Below are 25,009 nucleotides of genomic sequence, written 5' to 3'. Positions count from 1 at the left end.
CAAAAGCGGTAATTTAATTGGAATATATGCTCTTTGAAGCTCAACCTAAAATCAGTGGCTGTATTTTCAATCCAATTATCTTCATCAGCTTAAAATACTATATCGTGTATTGATTTTGGTTCTTCAATGAAAAAATAAATTCAAAGTATCTAATTTACATATAATTATGCATGCATGTAGTCCTCGGTATTAATTAGGAAATATACTTTGAATATTATAGCTCATATATTTGATTTAGCATTAATTTCCAGTCATTCAATATGTTTATGTTGTAATTGGTATGAGGATTAATAAAGCAATCTTCATAAAGCACTTGTGAGTTGAGAAGTAGTACGGAAAACACTGAAACTGCTCAGTGACCCAAATTATCACTCAAAATTCCCTGAGACCTTAAGCAAATCTTCATAATGTAAGATAAAGGGTTTGTTTAGAAGGGTTTGCAGTTACTGCTCAGATTTTATTCTCCTTTCTGTTATTATAGGTGATACATTACACTTAAGTTGGGGAAACAAGGGTAAGGAATACTTGCAAAGAAATGGAGCTAGGAAAGTGTTGGGTAGGGGAGATATCCCTATAAGAAGACAGCCTCTGGAAAATTTTCAAAGATGGAGAAAAGAAGAATTAACATAGAATGAGAAGAAACGGGGAGCAGGATAAAGGGTTTCCAAATGGGATGAAGAGGAGAGCAATGTTTCGTTGGCAGAAAGAGGGAGGTTAGAAGGGTCTCTTCCAGGCCTAAGGAAGGCTGGATTTTATTTTTCTAACAGAATTATTTTATAAATGTCATGAGATGTCATATTTGAATGGTTTTCATCAAATGTCTTTTTGGTCATGTATTTAGTTAGGGTATCTCTCGCATTTTACACGTAAGACAGTCAACTAACATAAAAAAGGAATTAATAGAAAATAGGAAATAGAATGTACAAATCCTAGCCTTTCTAATGACTTCCGTCTTTTACCGGACTTCCTAGAACACAGTAAACAAACGTAAACATGCCAAAGCAATGAGGGGATTAGTGAGGGACAGGGTGTGGAAACCAGCCTGAGTATTTGTGGAGTGTGTGAAAAAATACCTTGGATCTCCTAATTTTGATGTGAGCCCATGAGCAAGTAACTTTATTTTTCCTCTTAATTTCTTTTGGTTAAAAAATAAAATATTATCTGCTATTAATTTAAATGAAAGTAATTAGTTAATGATTATGTACCCTGACCAGTTTCAAAGAAGAGTTAATAATTATGGGTGATTAAAAAAGCATGAGCTGCAAAGGGGTAAATGAAGGTAAAGTATAAGGTTGTCTCAAAAACAACTAGAAAATAAAAGCAAAATGTGAGAAACTAAATAGTATTAGGGAAACTTTTTTTCCCCTAAAAGACATCACTTAAGCTAAACATTATATTGTTCAATGTTACACTGCTCTAAAAAATACATTTTAAGGAAAAAAGAACATTCTGAATATATTCTTTAAAAAGCAATAATACTGCAGTGCTTTACATATCTTTTCATAACCAAATGAATGAAAATGCAATTCCTGATACTTAATGACCATATTTAGGTATTAAAATAAACAGGTGTCCCATGGAATGAATGAGATGAATAAGGACCATTAGTCTTCCAAACTGAAGATGATTAACAAAATTGAAATGCAGGAAGCTAGAGAATCAGGGAGCTTACACTGGCAAAAGCCAAAAAATATTTCAGGATAAGAGGCTTCTTTTGGATCATTTGAGAGGCACTGAATAGTCCTAAAATCATTCCCATGACTCACAACAAGCTGCTTGTGTATAATGAAGGTTAGAGAAGAACATGAAGAACATCCCATTATAATTCTTCTGAAATCAGTGGGATTATCAAGTAACCTGGTGTAGAAATATCCCTACATAAGGGAAGTGGATTCCTTCATACATCAGAATGAAAAGGCATAAATGAGATGAGGTAAGCAACTCCAATCTTTATCCATATTTATACTATTGTGCAAGGATAATTTCATTCCTCTTCCTTCCTAGTGGTTCAAAGGACTTTTAGAAGGACTGACTCCATTATTTGTTTTATATGGTTAGGACATGAACTTTGATAAACTACAAATTAGAAATTCAACACAAGTTAAATTCTTTTAGCTTTTAATACCATTGGACTAGTAGCTATACCACCTCTGGCAAGTCACTTAACCTTTCTGAGTTATCGATTTCCACTTCTGTAAAATAGAGGGGCTGGGCTAGATGGTCCCTTCCAGTCACACTGCTCTCCTTCTGTCACTCCAGAGACTCAGTCTCTGTGTCAAAAACCAGTGCTTTAAAAATGAATCAGTACACAACACATAAGATCTACAGCTTTTACTATTTTCAGAAGAAAAGAAAATCAAAGTCATGGTTTCATTTTCAATAATGCCTTTACAGCCATGTTGCAATCTCTTCCCTTTATCTGAAAAGGCCTAAGAGGCTATGGAATTTCATGCAGGTTGAATGTTACCTTCTTGCCAATCATTTCTCTCTCCGAGTTGGTCTCATGGTCTCTGCCTTTCATTTTCTAGTCCCTGTCACCCCATATATTCCACTTAAAAATCAAAAATGTAAAAAAATGGAAGGATATAACTTATTTTTGTTCATTGTTCAAAAAGGTTTATCTAGAATAAGTGTCAAGAAGGAAGATTTGCACCCCTATATATGAAGAGGATTGTGTCCAAGAAAGTCATATACGCGTTGTGTCTTCTACCATAATAGTAAAATAGCATTTTAAATCCAAACACCAAATTTTGTGAAAAAGTTAAGAATAAATATAAACTCTCCTTCAAATTTCTAAGTGAAATAAAAAAGTGCAAGAATAACCAGACAGTAATTAAATGCATTTTCTTCTTTCAAAGCACCCCTTTTCTTAGGAAAATTGAGATTTAATTATACTTATTTTGATAAATGCAAATTATTCTGCTCATGTCCCAAGCCCCAGGAGACTTCCCTGATACACCTGTAGTGCAGGAAAAAAAAATGTAGAAGTAACTTCAATCCTCTAGGAAACTTTGCGCCTCAGTTGTCAAACTTTAGTTTGCATAAAAATCAACTGGGGAGCTTGTTAAAATTTCAGAATGCTGGGCTCAGTGATGTGCTGGTAACACACAGGCTCTCTGAAAAAAATATGCATGCGTGTGTAAATATACATTTTTTATAGTTTTACTAATATAAAATATGTGTAGGACACAATTTACAAAAAATAATAAAATAAATAATATTCTTTATCATAAATTCCGTATAACCAGTTGAATTTCACAGAATTATTTCCTTAATTTTGTTTTTGTTTTTTGATTTTTTTAAACCAGATAGAAAGTTTACTTCTGACTCACATTAAAGTCCAATCTGATAGGAGGAGTCCAGTGAGGTGGGGCTTGATGATCTTCTAGGGATCCGTCTGTGCTTTTGCTTTCTCCCCTAGGATATTGCCCTCTTCTGCAAAGCCAAAGTTGGCTCACCACCACCATGTCTAAATGAATGCCCCTCAGAAGTGGAAAAAGTTATGTCCTTAATTTTTCCCTAGCCAACCTATGGTTATAACTGACGAGTGAGTCTTTGGACAAGAATGTTTGTTGATATCCTTGTTTACTGAAAAACAAAGATATATGTTGGAACTGCACTTGCTCGTCAACAAAGTGAGCAAAATCTTTGCAGTACTGGATAGTAGTTTTTGAATACTGAAAAAAATATCTCTTCAAATTTTTTGGCTATTCACAGTAATCGGCATTACTAACATTTTTTTCCATTGTTTTCTTAAATCTAAACAACCAACAAAATAATTTACGAAGCACTGATTTGTAGCATTTTTCAATTTCGATGGTGTAAATTTTCCCACTACGGTTGATTTCAAGCTACCAATGTGACATTACTGAACACTGGGTTGGAAAGACACACTATTTTATAGTATTTCCACGATACAGATACAATAGACATAAATACCCTCCAGAGCAAAGATAGTAGTAAAATGTAGTAAAATAGTTAGGGAAGGATGACCTTTGAGTATTTATTGCCTTTATTTTTAATCAGGGCTATACTTAACAATCAGCTCACTAACTATCTGAAAATTAGCAATTGGCTCTTACGGGTCAATATGAACCAGCCCTAGTACACCACTGCCTAGCCTCTACTTTTTGTGCATTTGATTCAGTAGGTCTGGTTGGAACCAGGAATTTTCATTTTAAAAAGCACTCCAAGAAGATTCTGGCACAAGTAGCCCACAGATCAGATTTTGACTGTACATGGACTATGTACTACAGAGGTAATTCTATTAAGAACTTCCAGCTAATTCTAATCCTTTTAATGAAACAGTAAGAGGAGTTCCTTGGTTTAAGTAAACACTGGGCAAAATGTTTTAATTGTGAAAACATCTAGTGCAGGTAAGGATATGAGGTTTGCTCATTCACTATGGATTGTAAATTGGAAAAACTGTTTCATCAGGTAATTTGGTGGAATCCATTAAGGTTTCAACACTCCATAACCCCCAAATCCCATTTCTAGAAATCTACCCTGCAGTAGCAATACATGGTTACCTAAAACATTTCTAACATTAAAGTTCACTGCAGCATTGCTTGTAATAGCAAAAAAACTCAGAACTTAAACGTCTGTAATGGGGAACAGGATATATAAATTATAATATATCCACACAACAGAATACTAGGCAGTCATTATAAATAATGAAAGAGCTTTACGTGTGCTGCCTTAGAAATATTCCCAGAGTACGTTGTTAAATTAAAGACAACAGCAGATGCAGATCTGTGGAGAGTGTGATCTGAATTTTGTCCAAAAAAGAAGAAAAGTGCAGATATACATACATATCTGTGCTTTCTGTGTGTATATAGAAATGCTGGGATAAGCATATGAAAAATTGGCAGATATAAATTCAGTTACCTGGGGGTCGGGGTTGGGGTAGAAGGAAGATGGGATTGAAGAAGGTATATTATAGATTTTTTTTTTTTTTGAATCCATAGACCTTTTCTTCAATAGCTTTACTGAGATATAATCTACATACGTTACAATTCACCCCTTTAAAGTGTACAATTCAATGGTTTTTTAGTATATTCACAGATCATATGCAATTGTCACCTCATATTATAGATTTTTAAATAGTTAGGTACTGTGAGTAACTTTTTTACTTTTCTTTTTAATGGCTTTTTGTATTTTCCAAAAAATGAAAAATAAAGTTTGGGAGAGATTATTTTAATGGGAAAATATTCAGATATATCCAGAGTCCTCCAATCCTTGCTAGTATTTTAACCAATTAACTCAAGTATTAAGGAACAGGTTTCTTTGTTCCCATACTAGAACTATTTGCAATTCTGAAACCTGAAAAGCTTTGGAAGCCTAAAGTTTTTTTTTTTCATAGTGTTTGGCAGCAAAATCCGATCCGAATGAATGTGATGCTACTTACGTCTGTCTTTATCCCTTGTAGTGTGACCATTTGAACGTTTTGCTAAAGGAATATTAGCATATTTGATTAGGGATAGTGTCTCAGACGCCCAGAGGTGATATAATGTAATATATGATTTAGGTACTTGAAAACCTTTCAAAAAGGTTTAAAGTTCTTAATTCCAAATTGCATCTGTCCCAAAGCACGTGAGTAAAAGTCTGTGCCCCTACATCAAGGAATATTAGACAAATAGAAAGTGGGAGGTGGGCAAGGAAGAAAGGAGACTTGCTGAATGGCACAGGTATCCCAGCCTTGGGAGAGAAAAGGGAAACTGAGGTCAAGTGCACCCATCCTGGGACCACAGGGCTGATGTCCCTGGAGTTGAACTTGGAAACATTATGTGTTCCCTGGGACAAAATATCATGTTGAGAACTAACCTTCTATATGCCGGAAGGGATTCGGCTTGCTGGAATGTGTGCATGTCAGGGTCTTATTCAGAGAAGGCCAGGCCGAATGCTAGAAAGGTGCCATCTCTGTCTCCTTTAGTGTAGAGACTCAATGGCTTTCAGGCATCTCCCTGGGGAAGGGGAGTCATTCATAACACCCTCCACATTTGGAATTTCAAAGGAGATTCTTAAACATGGAAAGTAATCCAGAGCACCTGAAGATACGTGGGTTTAAATACCCCAATCCATAGCATCCCTCACTCTGCAAAGGAGAGAGTAAAAGCAGGTTTGGTATATATCTCCCTGGAAAGCATGCAGGAGGAAGCTACTTCAACAGATTTAGGAAAGACAACACAGGCAGCAACAGGGAGCAATCGTCCACCAGTTTCCCACTATCTCTGCAATCAGGTATCAGGGAGTCAAGAGCACCTCTAATGCTTACACTGAAGTCAGAGTACTCTGCTTTATACTGGAATGAAATAATTTGAAGTGTAGCTGCCCTGCCACTGATCTATGCTCCACCTTGTTCAAAAAATGCATTAGCAAGGGATTCTTCCCCGGCCCACAATTTCAAAACTTTTTCCGTAGCTTCCCGGCAGAGTCTTGTAAGAGGCAGACATGCAGCAGGAGTCACAGTGGCATTAGAATTCCTCCAGAGTCCTCTGTTTTCCCTTCTGCCTGCCACTGTCTCCCTTCCCTCATGCTCACCCTACTACTCCTTCCGTGGTGGCGAGGAAGGAGCCCCTTGTGTGTGTACGTGTACAAGTGTGGAGCGTGCATTTCACGAATGCATGACCTATGTCTGGTAACACCCACCTGTCTGGAACTAAGCTATTCAGAAGCCACACCAAAACGGACCATAGCCAGGATGGAACAACACAGGAGGGCAAGAAGAAATCAAATCTGAAGGTTACCAAGTCCAGGCACTCGTGTTCCCATGATTTTATTCAAAAAGTTCCCTCTAAGGGTTTCAGTTCAGAGGCTGTTTACCCTAAATTTATAAACAATTATATGAAATTTAGCTGCCTAGATTCCATATCATCAATTTAGTACAAGGGAGAAGGACGCCTGTAGGAAATCAATCTGGCAACATGAAATCTTTTTCTAAACTAGGTGTGGTCTTGTTTGCTTCTCAACCCCCTCTCTTATTGCACTGACTGTACTGGCTCACGTAATTACTGTTACTGTTTTATTTTCAGTTGCCCCCATTGGATGAAGGCAAACTTTTGTTCTTACTCATCTTTGCCTCCATGCGCTGCTCTGTTTGAATTAAAATGAGTTGAAGTGGTAGCTTGACAACAGAGAAAGTTACATAAAATAGAGAGAAGCAGATCGAAGAAGGCAACAAGCAGACAGGAGAAGGCAACAAGATGAAAGCAGACTTTTGCTCTTACTCATCTTTGCCTCCATGCGCTGCTCTGTTTGAACTAAAATGAGTTGAAGTGGTAGCTTGACAACAGAAGAAGTTACATAAAATACAGAGAAGCAGATAGAAGAAGGCAACAAGCCCAGTAAGATGAAAAAACTCTATCTACTCCTAAAATTTGGAGGGAAATAATTGTGCAGTAGTTGATATCCAGAATGATATCCCAAAATTATGAAGGAAAGGGAGAAAGGGATAAGGAAGACAACCAACATTTATTGCCAGTCTGCTCTGTGTTGGGCACAGCATTAGGTATTTAACATCTGCACCTATATTAATTTCATGAGACACATTATATATTTGGGAAAGATTTCTGTCCAAAATGTTTTAAGGCTATAGTACTTAGAGCATTAAAACCTTAGCTTTCTGGAAAACTTGGCTACTGAAAATGATTTGTTCTTTAAGGGTTCTAACTAGAATTTTGTGATCTGATTTTACTAATATAACCCCAGAAATTTGGAGATGAAACTTCTTAGAGCTCACCCTTACATGATGGAGAGTCAAAAACAGGATCCCTCGGTTTCATTCATCTCATTTAGAATATAAGTATTAAACATTCACTCTAAGGAAAATGAATCGTTTAGCTGTACTCCCAGGAACATGCTAAAATGTAGGTGTACTTTGAGGGCTGTGATGAAGGAGTAGAAGCAAGCTCTGGATGTGTGTGTGTGTGTGTGTGTGTGTGTGTGTGTGTGTGTGTGAGATCTGTATCCTTGATAATACCTGTTAGTTTTCTTATATGCACCAAGAGCTTAAGGACAGTAAATAGTTTATAGCATGGAAATTTTGCCAACTCAAAGACAGAGATTATGCACTTGGGAAGAAATTCTTGCCTCCTTTTTAAGATACCAGCTCCAAACTTCAGTTGGTGAGTGCAAGAATTTTCTAATTTGAGAAATGAGTTATTGTTGGAGACTCGTAAGCTAATGCCGGAAACTCTGCAAAGAAGAGGCCACTTTTCTTGAGATTCCCCTGGGCCAAAACATCCAGAAGAAAAGTGGCAAATTTCTGCAACAATCTCAGCAGAATTTTCTCTATGGAATAAAACTTTATAGAAAAAATTTGTTAATGAAAAAAAGAAAGAAAGAAAGCAAAAGGACCAGGAGGAATCTCTAGTTCCTGCTATTCTAATTTCCTTAAGGGCAGGAACTTGGTCTTACAGTTTATCTTTGTATAACCGAACTATGAATAACGAAAAAGTCTGTGGAGAACAGGAAACAGAGCATAACTAGGAAAAGTCCACTGGCAACGTGACAGACATAAATACAGTTCTGTGTCTAAACATAACAAGAAATTTTGACACCCTTGAAAAGTAACCAACATATTCTTTATACTATGGGCAACTATGACAAAAGGTTGCATTTAGGGGAATTTATATCACTTTAAAGCCTTTTACAGGAACTATAATGATAGTAGCTAACATCGAGTGCTTACCAGATAACTTTATAGGAACCATTATGATCCCATTTTATAGATGAGGAGAGCAGAGAACTTTAGAGGCTTGGTGAGGATAACAAAATTAGCAAGTGCCATTGCCAGGCCATCTGGTCTTAGAGTTTAATCATGTAACCAAATACTATGCTTGTACTGGACACACATTTCTAATTGGGTTATATTCTGTTTTCCATAGAATATTAATTTATAAAAAGTTATAAAGCTTACATTTAAAAAAGAACTCATTCTGGCCTTCCAGAGCCCCATCCAGGCTCGCCCCGGCCTCCTAACGCCCCAATCTTTTTTCATAAGGCTGGTAGCTTTCCCATGCACTCAAGCCTAGGACTGAAGTGGAAATCTGATCGGGTTACTGCTGATAAGCACTCTGGGTGCTTTCAGAATAAAGTCCTAACACGGATCTGTATGGTCTGGTTTCCACCTTTCAGCTCTCTTCTCATTTCTTGCCACTTACCCCTCTGCATTTTACACTCCAGTAAGGCCAAATCACCAAGAGTTCCTTGCAGACATGAGGCTTTTCACTCCCCCACGGCCATGCACATACTTCTACTTCGTCGGGAACACGTCTTTCCCCTGTCCCCACTTATCTGCAGTCTCCTGATCACCATTCAAATCTTTGCAATGGTTCCATCTTCCAAGAAGCCTTTCCCAGACAATGTCCCACTGCCCTTCCAGGCAGACCTGTTCCGCTCCACCTCTCCACGGCCTCCATATCTGGGGTGTGCTTCTATTACTGCCTATAAACGCACTGTTCCTGTGCTTGTCTCTCCTCCTAGAATGTACTACACTCCTTTGGGCAAGAAGATCAGTATACCCAGCACTAGCCCAGGTCTGACATTATGATTGACATGGCATTTAATAAAGTTGGCTCCTTTTAAATGACACTTCACAGTTTCACATTCTGCTCAATTTCCAAAACAAACAACAACCAAAACAAAACAAATATTTTGGGTGTCCCACAGACCTGTCTTTTCCTACTACTAGGCCTCCCAGTCCAAGCTATAACCAGCTGGCTTCAGGTTATGTTCTCTCTGATACTTTATCACATTCCAACAAATTTGAGAAGATATTTTACCTTCACTGTTGATGCTTTACTAAAGAGAAGTCCTAGGCTTCTCAACGCTCTAAAACCTTCCCTATGTGGAAAAACGCTCATACCCTTAAGCCAAACATTTTCCCACTTTTCAGTAGAGTGCAGTGATTTCCCCATAGTGTTAATCTGCTTCCGATTTATAATTTATATTCTTAAAAATATCATCAATAGTTCTAACACCGTGAAGTTCAAATCTTCACTGACACTAAGATGATTATGTATATATATATATAATACATATATAACATATCTATAATGCATTTTTAATCATTAAAAGATATGTTATAATTCCACTTCTAGGTTCATCTGGAGATAAGTGTGTGATCACAATATAGAACCTTTTTAAAGTATAAGTCACTTCTTATGGTTAATCAGGCACATAGAGATTTACTTTAACTCTTTTTTGTCAGGAGGGTATGAGTGGGAATGCAGCGCACAAACTGGCAGGTACTGGCAGGTACTTAACATAGTGCTTATATTTGTGGAATTTAAAAACATGAAGAGAATGTTATAACATTGTAAAGGAGAAAAAAATCACATGATCCTGTCTCTCATGCTTATTGACTGTTTCCGTTTATTCCTTGCTCCTTATAATCCTTGGAAACATACAAGCATACCTACGGTTTTATGTAGTCTGTATAAAATTTTATGATTTGCTATTTTTGTTGTTATACCATTTATTTAATTAGTCCCCTATTAAGGGACGTTTGTTAACTTTCCAGGTTTTCATATTACTAGTTAATGGTATATAAATAACTGTGGGTAGGTAGCTCATTAGAAAACAAACAAACCAAGAAATCCAACAAAACCCTTCCTGTATTTTAGGATGAAAGCCTAGAGAAAGATTTTAATGTTTTATATAAAATGTATATAATATGATAAAGTTGCTTTCTAAAACACTGCAGTAATTCACAAAGCTCCCCAAACTGTAGCATATTCATCTAAAGCCTGGCAGCCCTGGGTTTTATAATTCAATCTCCACTCACACCCAATTAAGTAAATGCAAAATGCTCTCTCGTTGTTTTAGTGAGATCTGATATTTTCCCGTGTGTTTACTTACTATTCTAAGCCATGTATAGTTTAAGGCACAAGATAGTATCTAATGCTACTGAAAGAATTATACGGGTGAAATTTTTTTGTTTATATTTTTATTACATTATCATAAGATCTATGAATTATAGGTCCTACCTCACATGCACCTTCCTTTAGAAAAATGGTTCTCAAAAAAGTAAAAAATGAAAAACTACTATGAAAGTTTCTAATCAGTCTCTTATAGTAAATAATAACTATATATTTATATATTAAATATCAATACTTTTTAATTAGCCCATATTAGACATAAATTATAAAATAAAACTAATTCCTCATTGGTAAGAAGTTAATTTAAATTAAATTATTACAGTAATATGTTTTAAAAACTAGCATATTATGTATCATCCATTTCCCCTGGGGTATCAGTACGGTATCTGTTAGGAGGTACTGCAAAGCTCAGAGGAATTAGGTTGAAAAGTCAAGTCTAGGATTCTATAGAAGGATGGAGACTAGGGGTGGGGGCCACGTATGTGTGGACACTACCAGCTACTTTAGTTGTGGTAATTGGGGAAAGCCTTCGTCGCTTCTTTGGAAAAATAATAGTCTTGTCAATGCTTTGGAAGTCAGCAGTCTTAGAATCTGCCTGTTCCCCTGACACCAACATGGTAAATTTTTAGAGCAGATAATTTGTGTCTTTGTTTCTCAAACACGAACATTATTTATTCCTCTGTTTTCAACAAAACCTTGGCTCAGCACTACAATGAACAACTTAAGATTTTAGGTCCTGTTCCAAAAATGGAAAGCTATTTATATATAACTCAAAGCATATTTTTTATAAAAAACAGGTTTTACTTGGAAGTTAGGTTCATGAGCTGGTCCACAGGAGCTTGTTTAATCAATAATATATCTGATTGTAGTACTAATTATAGTTTTTCATTATATAAATTTATTCTTTTTTAAAAAAATTTTATTGGAGTATAGTTGACATAAATTTATTCTTTCCAACATCCTTTTCCAGAGGAAGACTGCATTTATTGTCCCAGTCCTGAAGGCTGAGAACCTATGGAAACTTTCAGCATGGGGTGCTCTCAGCAAGGGCCCCAGAGGATATTTCATAGGCAGAGATGGATATGTACTTCTAAACTTAGCTGCTGGATAGAAAGCTAATGCATCTAGAGAGCAAAATGTATTAGGTTAGTTAGTAGAAAAATAGTGTTAGAGAACTCAGGAAAACCTGTAGAAGTCAGCAAGACAAAGTAGAAAGGCTGACAAGCCAAGAAGAAGACTGCTTAATATTTACACTCCTGTGAACACCAAAGTGTGAACTTGGAATGCAGTTGGAGTTTGACTAAATGCAGCAGAAGGAATAATAAACACAGTTTTGGCTGCCTTGGGAACAGGGTTCTTTCCTCATGTTAATGATTCTATGATAAGAAAAGGAGCACTTAAACAAAGTGCATGGTAATATGGGTAGACCAGCAAGTGTCTAGGGCAGTGTTCAGCAGCCTCTATGGAGTGGGTGGGGTCCGCGCATCGGTGCAGTGGGCAACAGATGAAGTGGCAAGTGTGGATTACAGATAAACCACTGACATGAACCTGAGCATTTGAGAACTTCCCTGGTGTTACAAAACATGCTGACTCTCCAGTGGCTTCCTTCTAGTAATATAAATAAATTACTAGTCCCTATTCTTTCTGACAATGCTGCTAAGAAGGAATCTTTTAATAGGAGACGGTGGATAAGATAACACATTGGAAAGGAAGAGAACCCTGAAGTCAGCATAAGAGAAAGCACAGTAGGATGCATAAGAGAATATGTGCATAAGAGATTATAACTTTCAAAATAAAAGTCATTTCTTCAATAGTCTCAAATTCCAGGAGACAAAAGCAGCTGTTTACTAGTGGGCAGAGGGTGTAGTCAATTCTTCATTTTATTATATAGAAAATAGTATATGTATTTTAAACAATATAGTATTGAAGTTGAGCTTAGTTCCAACATTTCAAAACTCACCTCTAAAAGCACTAATATCCCCATAGTGTACTTGTAGTACAAAGTATTTGCTTCCAGTCTCTCCTCCAACTCTGAATCCAACACCTGAAGATATTCAAAAGAAGATAAATTAATATTTTAGAAATGGAAGCTAAATAGAGCTAATCAAAGGTTGCTGATCTATGAAATCCAAAGGGAAAGAAAACAGCACATAATATATGAAATTATGTTACATGAAAATGGAAATAAACTAGGCATTCAATGAAAATCTCTAATATAACCTATCATTCCTTCTCTAAGCTCTGATAGAATTCTATTCGTAGTCTCCACTTCAGAACCAAGAGTGATCACTTACACTTTAAGAGGACAATTCACTCATTTTTCAAGAAACAGAACAAAACAAAACAAAACAAAATTCTGTCCCTGTTGATTACATAACAGACATACATAAACCCATTCTTTCATTTTGTTTTGTATATACTCATATTCATTTTTATTTTCTGATTGAATATAGAAAATAGACTTCTTAGGACCATCTCAGGAAATTGTTTTTCTTCCCATACGAAAATAGGTAACTGCAAAAATATCACTGAAGAAACCAATTACCTACTAGATTACAATGTCAGTAAAGTTTTGGAATCTGAAGGGTGCCTAAGAGTCTTACTGTTAGTAGAATTTGCTAGTAAGCTAAAAAAAAATCTACAGATAAAATATTTATAAACAGAGAAAAAAATTTTTTTTAATTTTCTCTACCAATGGATCTTAAAAACATCAACAAATCTATGACAAACCTCCCTATTAGTTTCCAAACTTGTTTGATAGTGGCTGCCTGGTAAACTCTAGGGGAGGATTCTGACACTCATTTGAAGTAAAGCAAAACAGAAATCAAACTACTGGGTGAAAGAGAGGCTCAAGGATGTATTGCACAATGCATGGAATATAGTCAATATTTTGTAATAACTATAAATAAAAAGCAACCTTTAAAGCTGCATAAAAAGATTAAAAATATAAAAAAAATTTAAAAATTAGTGCAGGCATGAGTTAGGGAGGCATCACAAGATGCCATCTCTCCATCCCTAAACCACGGCAGTCCTATTCTGTTTCAGAACTATACATTCACTTTGATACTAAGAAAGATCCAGGTAATAAAGGAGAGTCCGGTAATTCACTCACACATTGGAAGCTATGAACAGTTTAGAGGTGAATTCAGAAAGCCAGCTGAGGTTTGGCATCACATTAAATACCAGGTTCCAGGACTATTAAAAATCTGTTTGCTGAAATGGCAATTTATTTAATTCCTAGCTCTCTTGGCTTGTGAAATGCTCCTGCTGTCAAGAACCAATGTGCCTCAGGCCAAAGGTGGCTTGAGGTATACTCGTTATTTTCTAATTCTATCTAAACTGTTGTGTGAGCCAATTACTTATCAAACAGAGGCAGAGAAAGAATAACAACCTAAATGAAACCTTTTCAATACAAAGCAGGCAATAAGGGTACTTTTTAGTGTGAAATTGCAACATAGAACATGGTCAACAGCTGTTGGAAAGAACATATAATAAAAAGTACTTTGGAATAAAAAACTAAGCAGTTCAATATAAGGCTATCCAAGAGGCCTCAGGTATACCTTTGGGGAGTCTGGTTGGGGGAGCATTTCTTGCCCAGGCATATAGAATATTGGCTTTATCTGTACAGGTTCCTTCATCACAAAACCTGAAGAAAAAAAAGTAGCTATAAGTGAAGATTCAATTAGTAAAATGCACAAATCTCTTCCCATGGGAGGAGTGGGGAGGGAGAGGTATTTGAAAACAAGGTAAAGAAAAGTACATCAATATACCATCATTATAGTCATATCAGCTTTAAGACTGTAAGGAACACTGGAGCGAAGAACAATTTTATATGTGAAAAAATCACCTATAAAGGGAGATTTGTTTGTTAGTTGCCTGATGTGAAACAATCCTGTGAGGTAGATAATACAGTTTAATTCAATATGTCCATCCTTGGAATGTACTCTATGTAATCAGGTAGAAAAGTAAGCATTACACAAAGGGTGTGTAAACCAAAGCCAATGCACTGGAAAGTTGGAAGTGGACTAAAGAAACATACACGCATTTCCCATTTGGGGATCGGTGGCATTTATAGTGCCTACCCTTAGTAGGGTGAACAATACAAGTACATCCCACTCACAGGGTTCTTGTGGCTGTTTTAAAGTTCATGAATACTGGTTATGCCATTTATAAATTGTTTCAAGTCACTTAATCTTACAGAGCCTCAGTTTTCTCTCTTGTAAAACAGGGATAGTTATACTTACTTCACAGAGTTGTTCTATAAAGTAAATGATATAGAAATGAAAGCACTTCATGAACCTCAAAGCACTATACCAGGGTTCTGCATTATTTAACAAAACATTCACTTTATCTAAAGACTCACTGTTGAGAGGCAGTGTTATATGGTCAAAGGAGCACAGGCAGAAAGACATATCTGAAGTTGAATCCCACAACCTCCCCTTAATAGCTGTGTATCTTGGACATGTACATCAGCCCTCAAAGGCCCAGTTTGTGTGTGGAAACCTCTCTGATGGGGAGTGGTGGTGGTAATACGTGTAAGGCACCCAGCACAGTAACTAGCACGTTGGTATCTATATGGTAGATCCAATCTCACAAATGGTAAGCTGTCTGACTCCAAACCACACATTTTTTCCCCATTACACTACATCTCTTAGTTGGTTCTGTCATATAATTTGACTCGTTCAAAACACTGTTGGGTGACATTTTCATGTTGCTTTTATATATTTGTGTTTTGAGAAAGTGGCACCAAGCAAGGTCAGGGTCAGGAGTTTAGGCAGATCTGAAAGGTCTGAGGACCGTCAAGGACAAGGACAAAAACAGCTTCTTGGCCGGGAGCTTGGCTCACACAGGAGAAAAAGTGCATTGCCCATGGCCTGGAAGGGAAGTGAAGGCAGACTGTGGCAGCTTCCTAAACACGTTAGAAACTGAGCCTAGAAACCTGGAGAACACCCAGGCCAGGTCAGAGGCAGGGACTCCTAACATGATTCCTGCTTACAGCCAGAAATGGTGGGAGAGGATAGGCAGTAAGTGCAGACAACGGTTATGCATCTGAATAAAGGGCCAGGAACCAGGAGGTCCCTCTAAGGTTATATTTAGCAAATGCTCTAGCTTCTCTAAATCAGGCTGTAGAAAGAAACTGGGTAATGTGCAATGTAAAGCACATCAACCAGTGGTTTCTTACTGTTCACTGTCAAAAACGATATACTTATCATGCAGGATCATTAGCATGTGAGACGTGTGCATTGGAACAAATGTCTGTGACATCCTTGTGCCAAGTGTGCTAAAAGGCTTGGGGTATTGGACAGTACCCAAAAGCAGAACTTCCCTCCTTGGCCTCGTGCTATAATAGTTTAAGAAACGAGATTGTCAGATGCGATGAACTTGGTATCTCACTGCTGTGAGTTACTAAAATTTAAAGATCTTGATGGCAATTTTCATAGCTTTCCACAAAGATCATAAATATACAAGTGCTTAACAGCAATGTGATGACAGTCTTAGGTTAAACAAGATAATTGCTTCCTCTGATATGGAAGTCAATTCAGTGTATGACTAGAAAGAACCAGAATGAAACATAACAGAGAAAACTGGTTTAGTAAAATTTTCTAAGCTACATATTTGATTATGTCATTTGCTGGCACAAATTCTTTCAAATGCTTCCCAAAAATAACACCAAAATAAAATGTAAACATTGTAGTATAACACATGAGGCTTTTATGATCTGGGCCCCTGTTATATTCCCCAGAAAAAAAAAACCCTTTTCAGTCATGCCAAGTTGCTGCCAGTTTCTAACCTCTCTCTTCTCCACTGTTCTCTTTCTGGAAAACCCCTTCTCCAACTCTCTGCCTGACAACCTTGTTCTCACCTTCTCATTCAAGATTCACTTCAAGTCTTCCTCCTCAGGGAAGCTTTCTCTGATGCCCGTCCCACCTAACTTGCATTCTTTAACCATAGCACGCATCCTAAGTATCAGCTTGCTTATCTCCTCTCCAACCAGACTGTGTAGACTTTGAGGTTTGGGTCATATCTTTCACCCTGTACTCCCAGCACCTGCAGCCCTGCCTGGCATTTAGTAAATATTTAAGAAATGTTTGGGGAAGTTAACTTCTAAATACATTTTTAACTTTTTATATACAAACACTTAAATAATTGAATTGGCCTAAGTTTTATTGTACTGTCAAGTATAACATTTAAAAAAATTTTAGTTAAAAAGTTTTAACTAAAATATTAAATGACAATAAATTTGAATTATCATTTGCCTGGAATTCTGTACAAATCAGCTCATACTCACTCTCACAAGACATTGCAAGTAGGTTATACTTTACAGTTGAATAAGCTCAGAGACTTCAAGTAACTTTCAAAAGGTCACACAGCCAAGCCATGATTCAAAGCTCTGGCTGTCACACTCCCTTATATCTCTATTCATGAGACTGACTTTTAGGCGGAGACTTCATGGTATTATATGAAGATCAGCTTTGATGATTACTATCATACCTGAACTGAGTTGCAATTCGAGTATGCAATTCTAAAATCAAGTTTTAGATAAAATAAGTTCTTATTTGCGAAGAGACAATGTTTCATGCTCTCATCAGGTCTGGTAAAAGAAGAGCTCCAAAAGCAAACTTTGATTTGATTTTAAAATCCTGTTTTATAATTTAAAAAAAAATTGTATAAAACTCAAGGCTGAGTAAACGATGACTCACTGGAGGGCCCTGGGATATTGAGACTCATTCTAAAACTTAATGAGTGAGAGGACTAAGTGAAGAGGAAAAACAAGAGGCCAAGAGAAATGAGTCCTACAGTGGATAACATAAAGGAGTGGCAAAGAACATTTGGATAAACTCTCCGCATCTTTTCATTTTCAAATTTCCATTTCCCATTTTAAATGGAAACAGTATCACATTTTCTCCACATAAAATGACCAACAGAATAAAGATAGTATTGCATATGTTGGCTTTCCAAACAGTGTCCTGTAAAAATAGTGAAAATCTTTACTATTCTAATTGAGAAGAAGAGTATTAAGGCTAGGAAGCAAAGTAACCCTTGATCAACGGCTGTTGTAATTTCAGGCCTCATCGACCAGGTTTCTTATTCTTATAATTCTAGCAGCTTCCCCTAAAGGCTCGTCTAGATTAAGCCAATTAATTGTGAAAAGATTCACATAGCTCCCTAGTGGTTTCTTAGTATTCATAGCAAAAATGATGAGAATTAACATTTGAAAATAAAACTACTCTGGATTCTTGGACCTTTGCTATAGAACCTTTTCACCTCTAATCCATGGGGAAACCATTCAGATGGCATGAATATTTCCAGACTATGCCAAGCTCTGAAAAGTGCTAGCCTGTCATTTTGAATTATCCAAATAGAGCATGATTGACTGTTAAAGTACTCCTCTGGTTCTATCTGTGAAAGGTTAGTTAAAACCCAAGGTTACTCAGAGAAAATCAGAACTGATAAGTCATTTCTTCTTTGGTCTGAAAAAACTTGTTTTAATAAAATTGTCATGCCCTAAAGTTAAGTCTGTACAGGCTTAAATTCCAATTTTAATGCATTAAGCATCTAACAGAATCACAGGAAAATTAATCCAAAGTCAGAAAGTTTCTTTAAGAAACACACATAAAAATCAATGGCATATGTGGAATGTCCTTACTTTTCAAAATGACATCCAGCGTGAGTCAGGTATTCAAATTTCATTAACTGCTCTATAAACCCATAGAACACATTTCCCAATTCAGACAAATCCTATGTGAATTTCAATGCAATGTGTATGCATTAACATAGTAATTAGAAGGATACTTAATCGGAAAGCTAAATAGGAGAGGTGATTAAAAGGCACCAGCCGGAAAAATAGCACCACAATATTGCGGCATCATTCTCACTCCCCACCCTACCCCTCTCCACCAACAGATTAGAGAGGCTCTAAAGTCTACAACAGCAGATGGTATATCTGTTTTGTTCACACCAAATTCTCAATGCCTAAGAATGCCCTTGGTACGTAGTGGATGGTTAATAAATACTTTATTAATAAACGAATAAAGAGAATAGTTACCATTTATTAAGTACCTCTACGTGCCAGGCACTGCACCAACCGTATTACTGACATCCCCTCACTTACTCTTTGTGATGGTCCAATCAGGCGAGATTAGTAGTCCCATTTTATAGATGAGGAAACAGACCAATACAGATTAAATAATTTGACCAATGTTTATTACAACTATCAAGTAGTAGAACTGAGATTTGAACCCAAGATGCTCTGATTTCAAAGTTCTGGCTCTACATTAAATGTTATAGCACTGTGCTCTAACACTGCCATCCTATTTAACATAAATACTCGTCTTGTGAGAAAAGAATAATGTTCAAAATTATGTAATGCTGGTTTCTGTTTAAACTCTCAAAATGGTTACAACCATGCCATTCTATTTTATTAAAGTTGACACTAGTCCACTAAGAATTGGTCAGTTGCTAAGGAACTCCTATCAACACCTCTATTACAGGCACCTAAAACTTAGAATGGAAACTTAGAAGGAATATGATCATTGGCGACCAGAAGTTAGAGCAAGATGCCAACTATATTTGAATGAAGATTCTTTATACCATTCAGATATGCAATATAATAATATGAATCTATTACAATATTAAAGGAGAAAAAGGAAATGGATGCAATTAACTTTAGCCTAGCAGTAATTCATGTCTAAACTTTGCTGCTACACTCAAAGACACATTTTATAGTGCTTAGAACAAGGGATATCACAGATTTTGGAGACTGTGTTACTTTTATTTATACTGACAAGGATGTTATGTATGTTAAACTTTAGAAGTTTCATTACGGCAGAAGAAACAGAGGGGACTGCAGAAGACATGCTGTGAATCTTGCTGTATAGTGTATGGATGACAGGTAGCTAGGATGTGGAGAGGGTGCATAAAGGCAGTGTATGCAAATACCATTCTCAACCAAAGAATCATTATCATCATAAGGCAGGCAACAAAGCTGTAGACTTTTCTGGAAAGTAACATCACCCTAAAAAAAAAAAAGTCATTTAAATGAGTAACCAAGCAGGGTGTCTCACGTACAGGCCTCTCTCTCTCTTTATATATATATATTTATATTTATATATATTTATATGTTTTAGCTACTTTTCTCTTTCCCCTCATCAGCATCTGTAACCCTGTGAAGACAGTGGCATTTAAAAAGACACAGCAGGTGGTTAATAAATAGAAGCAGTTGAAAGGGATCTTAGCTAAAGCTTCATAGGATGGTAAAGCACTACTGCTTTAGCTTGAGAATGATTCCAAGTTAGAACAGCTGGAAACAGCCTCATTTAACCAGCTGGGATTCTTCTTTTCAAAAAGATTCAACAACCTGTAGAAGCCCCCTTAGATTTGTAAACAGTAGCTGGTCATAAGCATCATTAGAAATAGTTTCCAAATCAAATATTAATTAATAAGACTGAAAACAATAATTTTAGCTCTGCATAGATTTCGTCAAAGTACAAGACGTAATACAGAAGAAGCCCATTCAATTTAATCACCCAGTATTGTAAACACACAATCTTGGGGCTTGCAGTCATAAGTTGCCTTAAGCCCTAAGCCCTGTGCTCAGCAGAATAGAAAGTGTATAAGACTATACAACCTCACATCACAAAGAGGAAGTGCTCCAGAATTACTCCAAATGCCAAAACAATGTGTATAAACAAAACTATGATTTTCAAAGCTTGAAACTCTGAGTAGCTAACCACTCATTATTTTAAAAAAATGTTTGTTACAGTAAGAATAAAGAAAGGTATTCATTGAATAGATAAATGGATATTTCAATTTCCAAGGTCTCCTAAAACTTACCGTATTTTCATGGAGAGCAGGAATAAATTTTTTAATATCTAAATTACCTAGTTTTCAGCACCTCATTTCCCTACTGACTCCAAAAAGCCACAAAGAGCATCTGCTCAGTTATGGCTCATATTCAGCCAACAAATCTGGGGGAACTTAGAACTGCTACACCTTGACTTAAGTCTGCAAGCACAAATGGAGTCCAACAAATCGTGCTATTGCTATGCTTGCTCCAATCCTGGTGCTATTACTTTCCCTTGGTGCCTAGATGCAGTAATTGTCTCCTCCTTTAAAAGCCTGGGAAAGAAGGGATGAGGCTTAATCTGACAGGTACTGCTGCCTTCCTGACATGGGCCAGCAGAGCTGCTGCTTTTCCATCAGCTGGTCCTTATTCGCATCCTCGAGAGGTCTGTTAATTTGGAATTGAGCACCAGGCCCACTCTAACTAGAAAGGGACCACCCCACGGTATATTAAAAGGTTCACATCAATGTATGCAATTTAAATGCACATGCATATAATTAACTAGACACATTACCAGTGTGAGCTGCTAATTTGGAATGAGACACAAAAGACTGGATGGAATATGTGGAAGAAAAAAAAAAACTTTAAAATTAAAATGACTAAATAATGAAAACTGCTTCACGCTGTGTCTACTATTTTCATGTGAACTTAATATAACTGTAAGTATATTTTAATGAACAGTAGAAAGAGGCAATTACAAAGAGCAAAGGAGGGCAGCACCACAGTGAAGCATCATCAGAATAGCTCTTTGCCGTCATAGTAAAAGTGCTGCCTGAAGACAGGGGATGAATTATAACTTCATAATTTCAGGGGAAAAAAATGTTTATTACAGACACACACCTATTTGCCAACTTGCTGGCAATGAAAACAGAAAACTAAAGTGAAAACGGGGAAATCCTAGCTAACAAACAGAAAAGAGAGGAAATCTGAGCTTGACGCTTTGGTTGTCAACAACAAAAAATTAATCAATAGTGAATCTAAGAAAGAAATGGAAAATTTTATTCGAGCCAAACTGAGGTTTATAAGCTGGGAGACAGTCTCTCAGAGAGCTCTGAGAACTGTTTGGAAAAGGTCGGTATATATGTGATTTTGGTGCAGGGAGTATGTGCAATCAAGCACACATCTCAGTAGAAGGTTGCTGTTAGTCACAAGGAACAGACATCTTAGTTAATGGTTTTAATGCTTTTCTAACTATGGGAAGATGCAAGAAACTGAGCTCATAAAATTTTCTCCTGAAAATGTCTATCTGAGAGCCAGTTTTGCCAGTTTTCCCAGAGCACAAAGTGCTTCATCGTGACCTTCACCCTGAATTCCTTTCAGGGTGTACTGTAGGTCAGCAACTGCAGTGGCTAATGGCTTGACTCTTGTAGAACTGGATGGTGGGCAACATTTTCTATCTTACAATTCCTTCTCTTTCAGTCTTAATTTTGACCAAAGTTTGGGAGGCATTTCGTGACCAATTTGTCCCATGTTGCTAGGGATGCTCATTCCCAGACTAGGCAAATATTTTGTTGATAGGCCACCCAATGTGCTATTACTGGACTGGGTCCTGTTAACAGTGGCCAAAAGCCTCTGGACCATCTGTCTTACTAAGCTGTTATGGTTCAGGATATGGTTTCCTCTTGTTGCTTTTTCCCATATCTGGAGTTACACTATTACAATCATTGATCTTATAGGACTATATATTTGGTCAATGGTTTCAAGTCGCCTAATCATCATTAATTTTATCTGAGGCTCAGTCATATATTTGGTAGCATAAGAAACAATTATCTTGTAAAATAGGCAGAATACAAATAATATTGCTAGTGACATGAATAAGGTCATAGGTGAGTATTTAAGCTAAGGACTTACACTAGGTGTAGCCCAGCATCTCCCAGATTGTCTGACCAGTCAGTTCTGCACCAATTTCTATCGTTAAGGAAAATGATAATTGCCACTGTACATAAGGTTTACCAAAGATGTCTGCACGTACAAGGTGAGTGGTGGGTCATCGTGAGCCCTGATAGGATTGAGGAAGGAATGTTATCTTCTAAAGAAGTACACGGCTGTTGCCAGAAGAAGAAAAATTGATCTTTATGATTTGACCAGATATTTCTGTCATTGGGGAGGTATGATTAACACATAATGCAGATGCACAATGCACACTAGAGGGGAGGGAGGAGGCCAAAGGGCAGAGAAAAAATTTATGTTTAAATTTTTCTTGTCTTGCCTTAAAATGTGAATTTTTATTCGCATCATGGTGTTAAAATATCCTCTTTGCTTTATCTTCTTTCACTAAAACAGCTTTGTATTCTCAAAATGATTTCCTTAGGGTATGAATGATTTCTTGATATTCTTACACATCAAAAGCCACTACTGGTATCATAACCAAAAATATATGTGAAAGTCTGGGAATCTTCATTTAAGTACTGTCTATATCTTGGAGCAACTGAAGAATAGATTTGCAACTACAGAATGAGTGTGATAAAGTCCATGACTCAATGCAGAAAAATACTGCAAGGCTTTTGACACTGATAGATTTTTGTTATTAGTGTTATAATTCAGGTGGGAGGATAAGAGGCTAAGCAGTTGAAAAACATCCGCTGACTGTCCCCAGGGCTGAGCCTGAGTGGCATCGGGGGCAGGGAGTAGAGGTTGCTTCTGTGAAGCAACTGAAAAGTTCAGCCCATGAAATATGCTGTGAGCTCTAATGCTTTAAAGAGGCATGGATTTTGCCAAATATTGGGGGATAAAAAGCCTATCCCATTTTTAAATGGAGAATAAGGCTGGATTGTTAAAGCCAGGTCACTGGAACAGTTTTACTTAATGTACATTTACTAGTTTGCATATTGAACAGATCCTATATATGTAGTGAAAAGACCCTACTTTTAAATGTTAGATGAACACTTTGAGCTGGTTAAAAGCTCAAAAGCTTATTGTCCTTGGTGTACGGTTATAAAGTCGATTATAACTACTCTATAGATTAACAGGGAATATGTGCTGCAAGGCAGATTTTAAAAATCCATTTGAAATGACATGGGTATAGGGACTTCCCTGGTGGTCCAGCGGTAAAGAACCCACCTTCCAACGCAGGGGACGTGGTTTTGATCCCTGGTCGGGGAACTAAGATCCCACATGCCGCAGGGCAATTAAGCCCTGCGCTACAACTACTGAGCTCTCACCCCTCAACGAGAGAGCCCGTGTGCTGCAAACTACGGAGCCCACGCACCCTGGAACCCACACGTCACAACGAGAGAGAGAAAATCCACGTGCCACAACTAGAGAGAAGCCAACACGCCACAATGAAGAGCCCGCACCACAACGAAAGATCCTGCGTGCCTCAACAAAGATCCCACGTACCACAACTAAGACCTGACGCAGCCAGAAAAAAAATAAAGAAAATAAATAAAATAATTTAAAAAATAAACAAAATGACATGGGTATAATGTCATTAAGAATTCTAATTATTCAGTGATGCAACTCAATGGCAAAACACAGTGGCCTGTCTGCTTGAGGTGAGTTATTAACAAGTGCAACTTACTCATGTCTCCAACTCCTAATAAAGATGTCTTTCCAATCTGACTCAGCATTTGTATGCAATTTATATTCATAGAATTATGGAATTTTAGAGCACAGAAGAGTTCTATAAATGATCTAGTGTTAGTCCCTTGCTAAAATGAAAAAATCAAGGCCAGCCCACATGGGATAAATAATTTACCCATGGAATCTAGACAGTTAGCTACACGTTCACTCTATAATGCTGTCTTTCAAGTAGTAATTTTAGCAAAAAAATTACGTGCAGCAATTACTTTACTCAAAATTGCTGTTTTCACTCTCACGTTTCTCTTTGAATTCTCTCTTTCCCCAACCTGGAAGTCTTTTGGAAATATATTTTACAAACTTAATTTCAAAATAGTATATTTAAGAATATTAATATTTTAAAGGAGGCAACATAATGTGTTTGCTCTGATATTCCCTTAACATGAGAACGGTGAACTACGCTTAGTTCATTTTATATAATTTTTCTTAACAATTAGGGCCATAATAACATTTAAGTGATGTTTTATTTTTTCACTCATTCTCTTGAACCAAGAGAATCTGCTAAAGCAGGTTTTAAAAGCTTACATGCCCTCTAGCCGTTTTCACTAATTCTAGTTCAAAGGTAAATATTGCTAATTTCACAAGAAATATTTTTAAAACATAAAGACCAAAATGTGTGATTTGCTGAATAAGATTCAGAAAAGGCTGTCACAGAATAATCTTTTAATGCCAGGATTTTATTTACAAAAATTTACTGAAGAGCAAA

At 36.8% G+C, this 25,009-nt stretch overlaps 1 protein-coding gene across 10 annotated transcripts in view; it reads right to left on the bottom strand.

Annotated features, from left to right (window-relative positions):
* PAM (peptidylglycine alpha-amidating monooxygenase) overlaps positions 1–25,009 on the bottom strand; it is a 281,828-nt gene that overhangs the window by 76,253 nt on the left and 180,566 nt on the right. For all 10 annotated transcript variants that reach the window (XM_059916834.1, XM_059916835.1, XM_059916833.1 and 7 more), the window contains 2 exons: positions 14,441–14,526; positions 12,841–12,924 (listed from right to left, as the gene is read on the bottom strand). In XM_059916834.1, the coding sequence (XP_059772817.1) occupies positions 12,841–12,924; positions 14,441–14,526 (170 nt within the window). The remainder of the gene's footprint in view (positions 1–12,840; positions 12,925–14,440; positions 14,527–25,009) is intronic.

The sequence above is a fragment of the Balaenoptera ricei genome, chromosome 3, assembly GCF_028023285.1.
Source record: "Balaenoptera ricei isolate mBalRic1 chromosome 3, mBalRic1.hap2, whole genome shotgun sequence".
Classification (NCBI taxonomy): Eukaryota; Metazoa; Chordata; class Mammalia; order Artiodactyla; family Balaenopteridae; genus Balaenoptera; species Balaenoptera ricei.
Note: the sequence above shows the minus strand (reverse complement) of the source record. Positions and strands in the feature narration are given on the sequence as shown.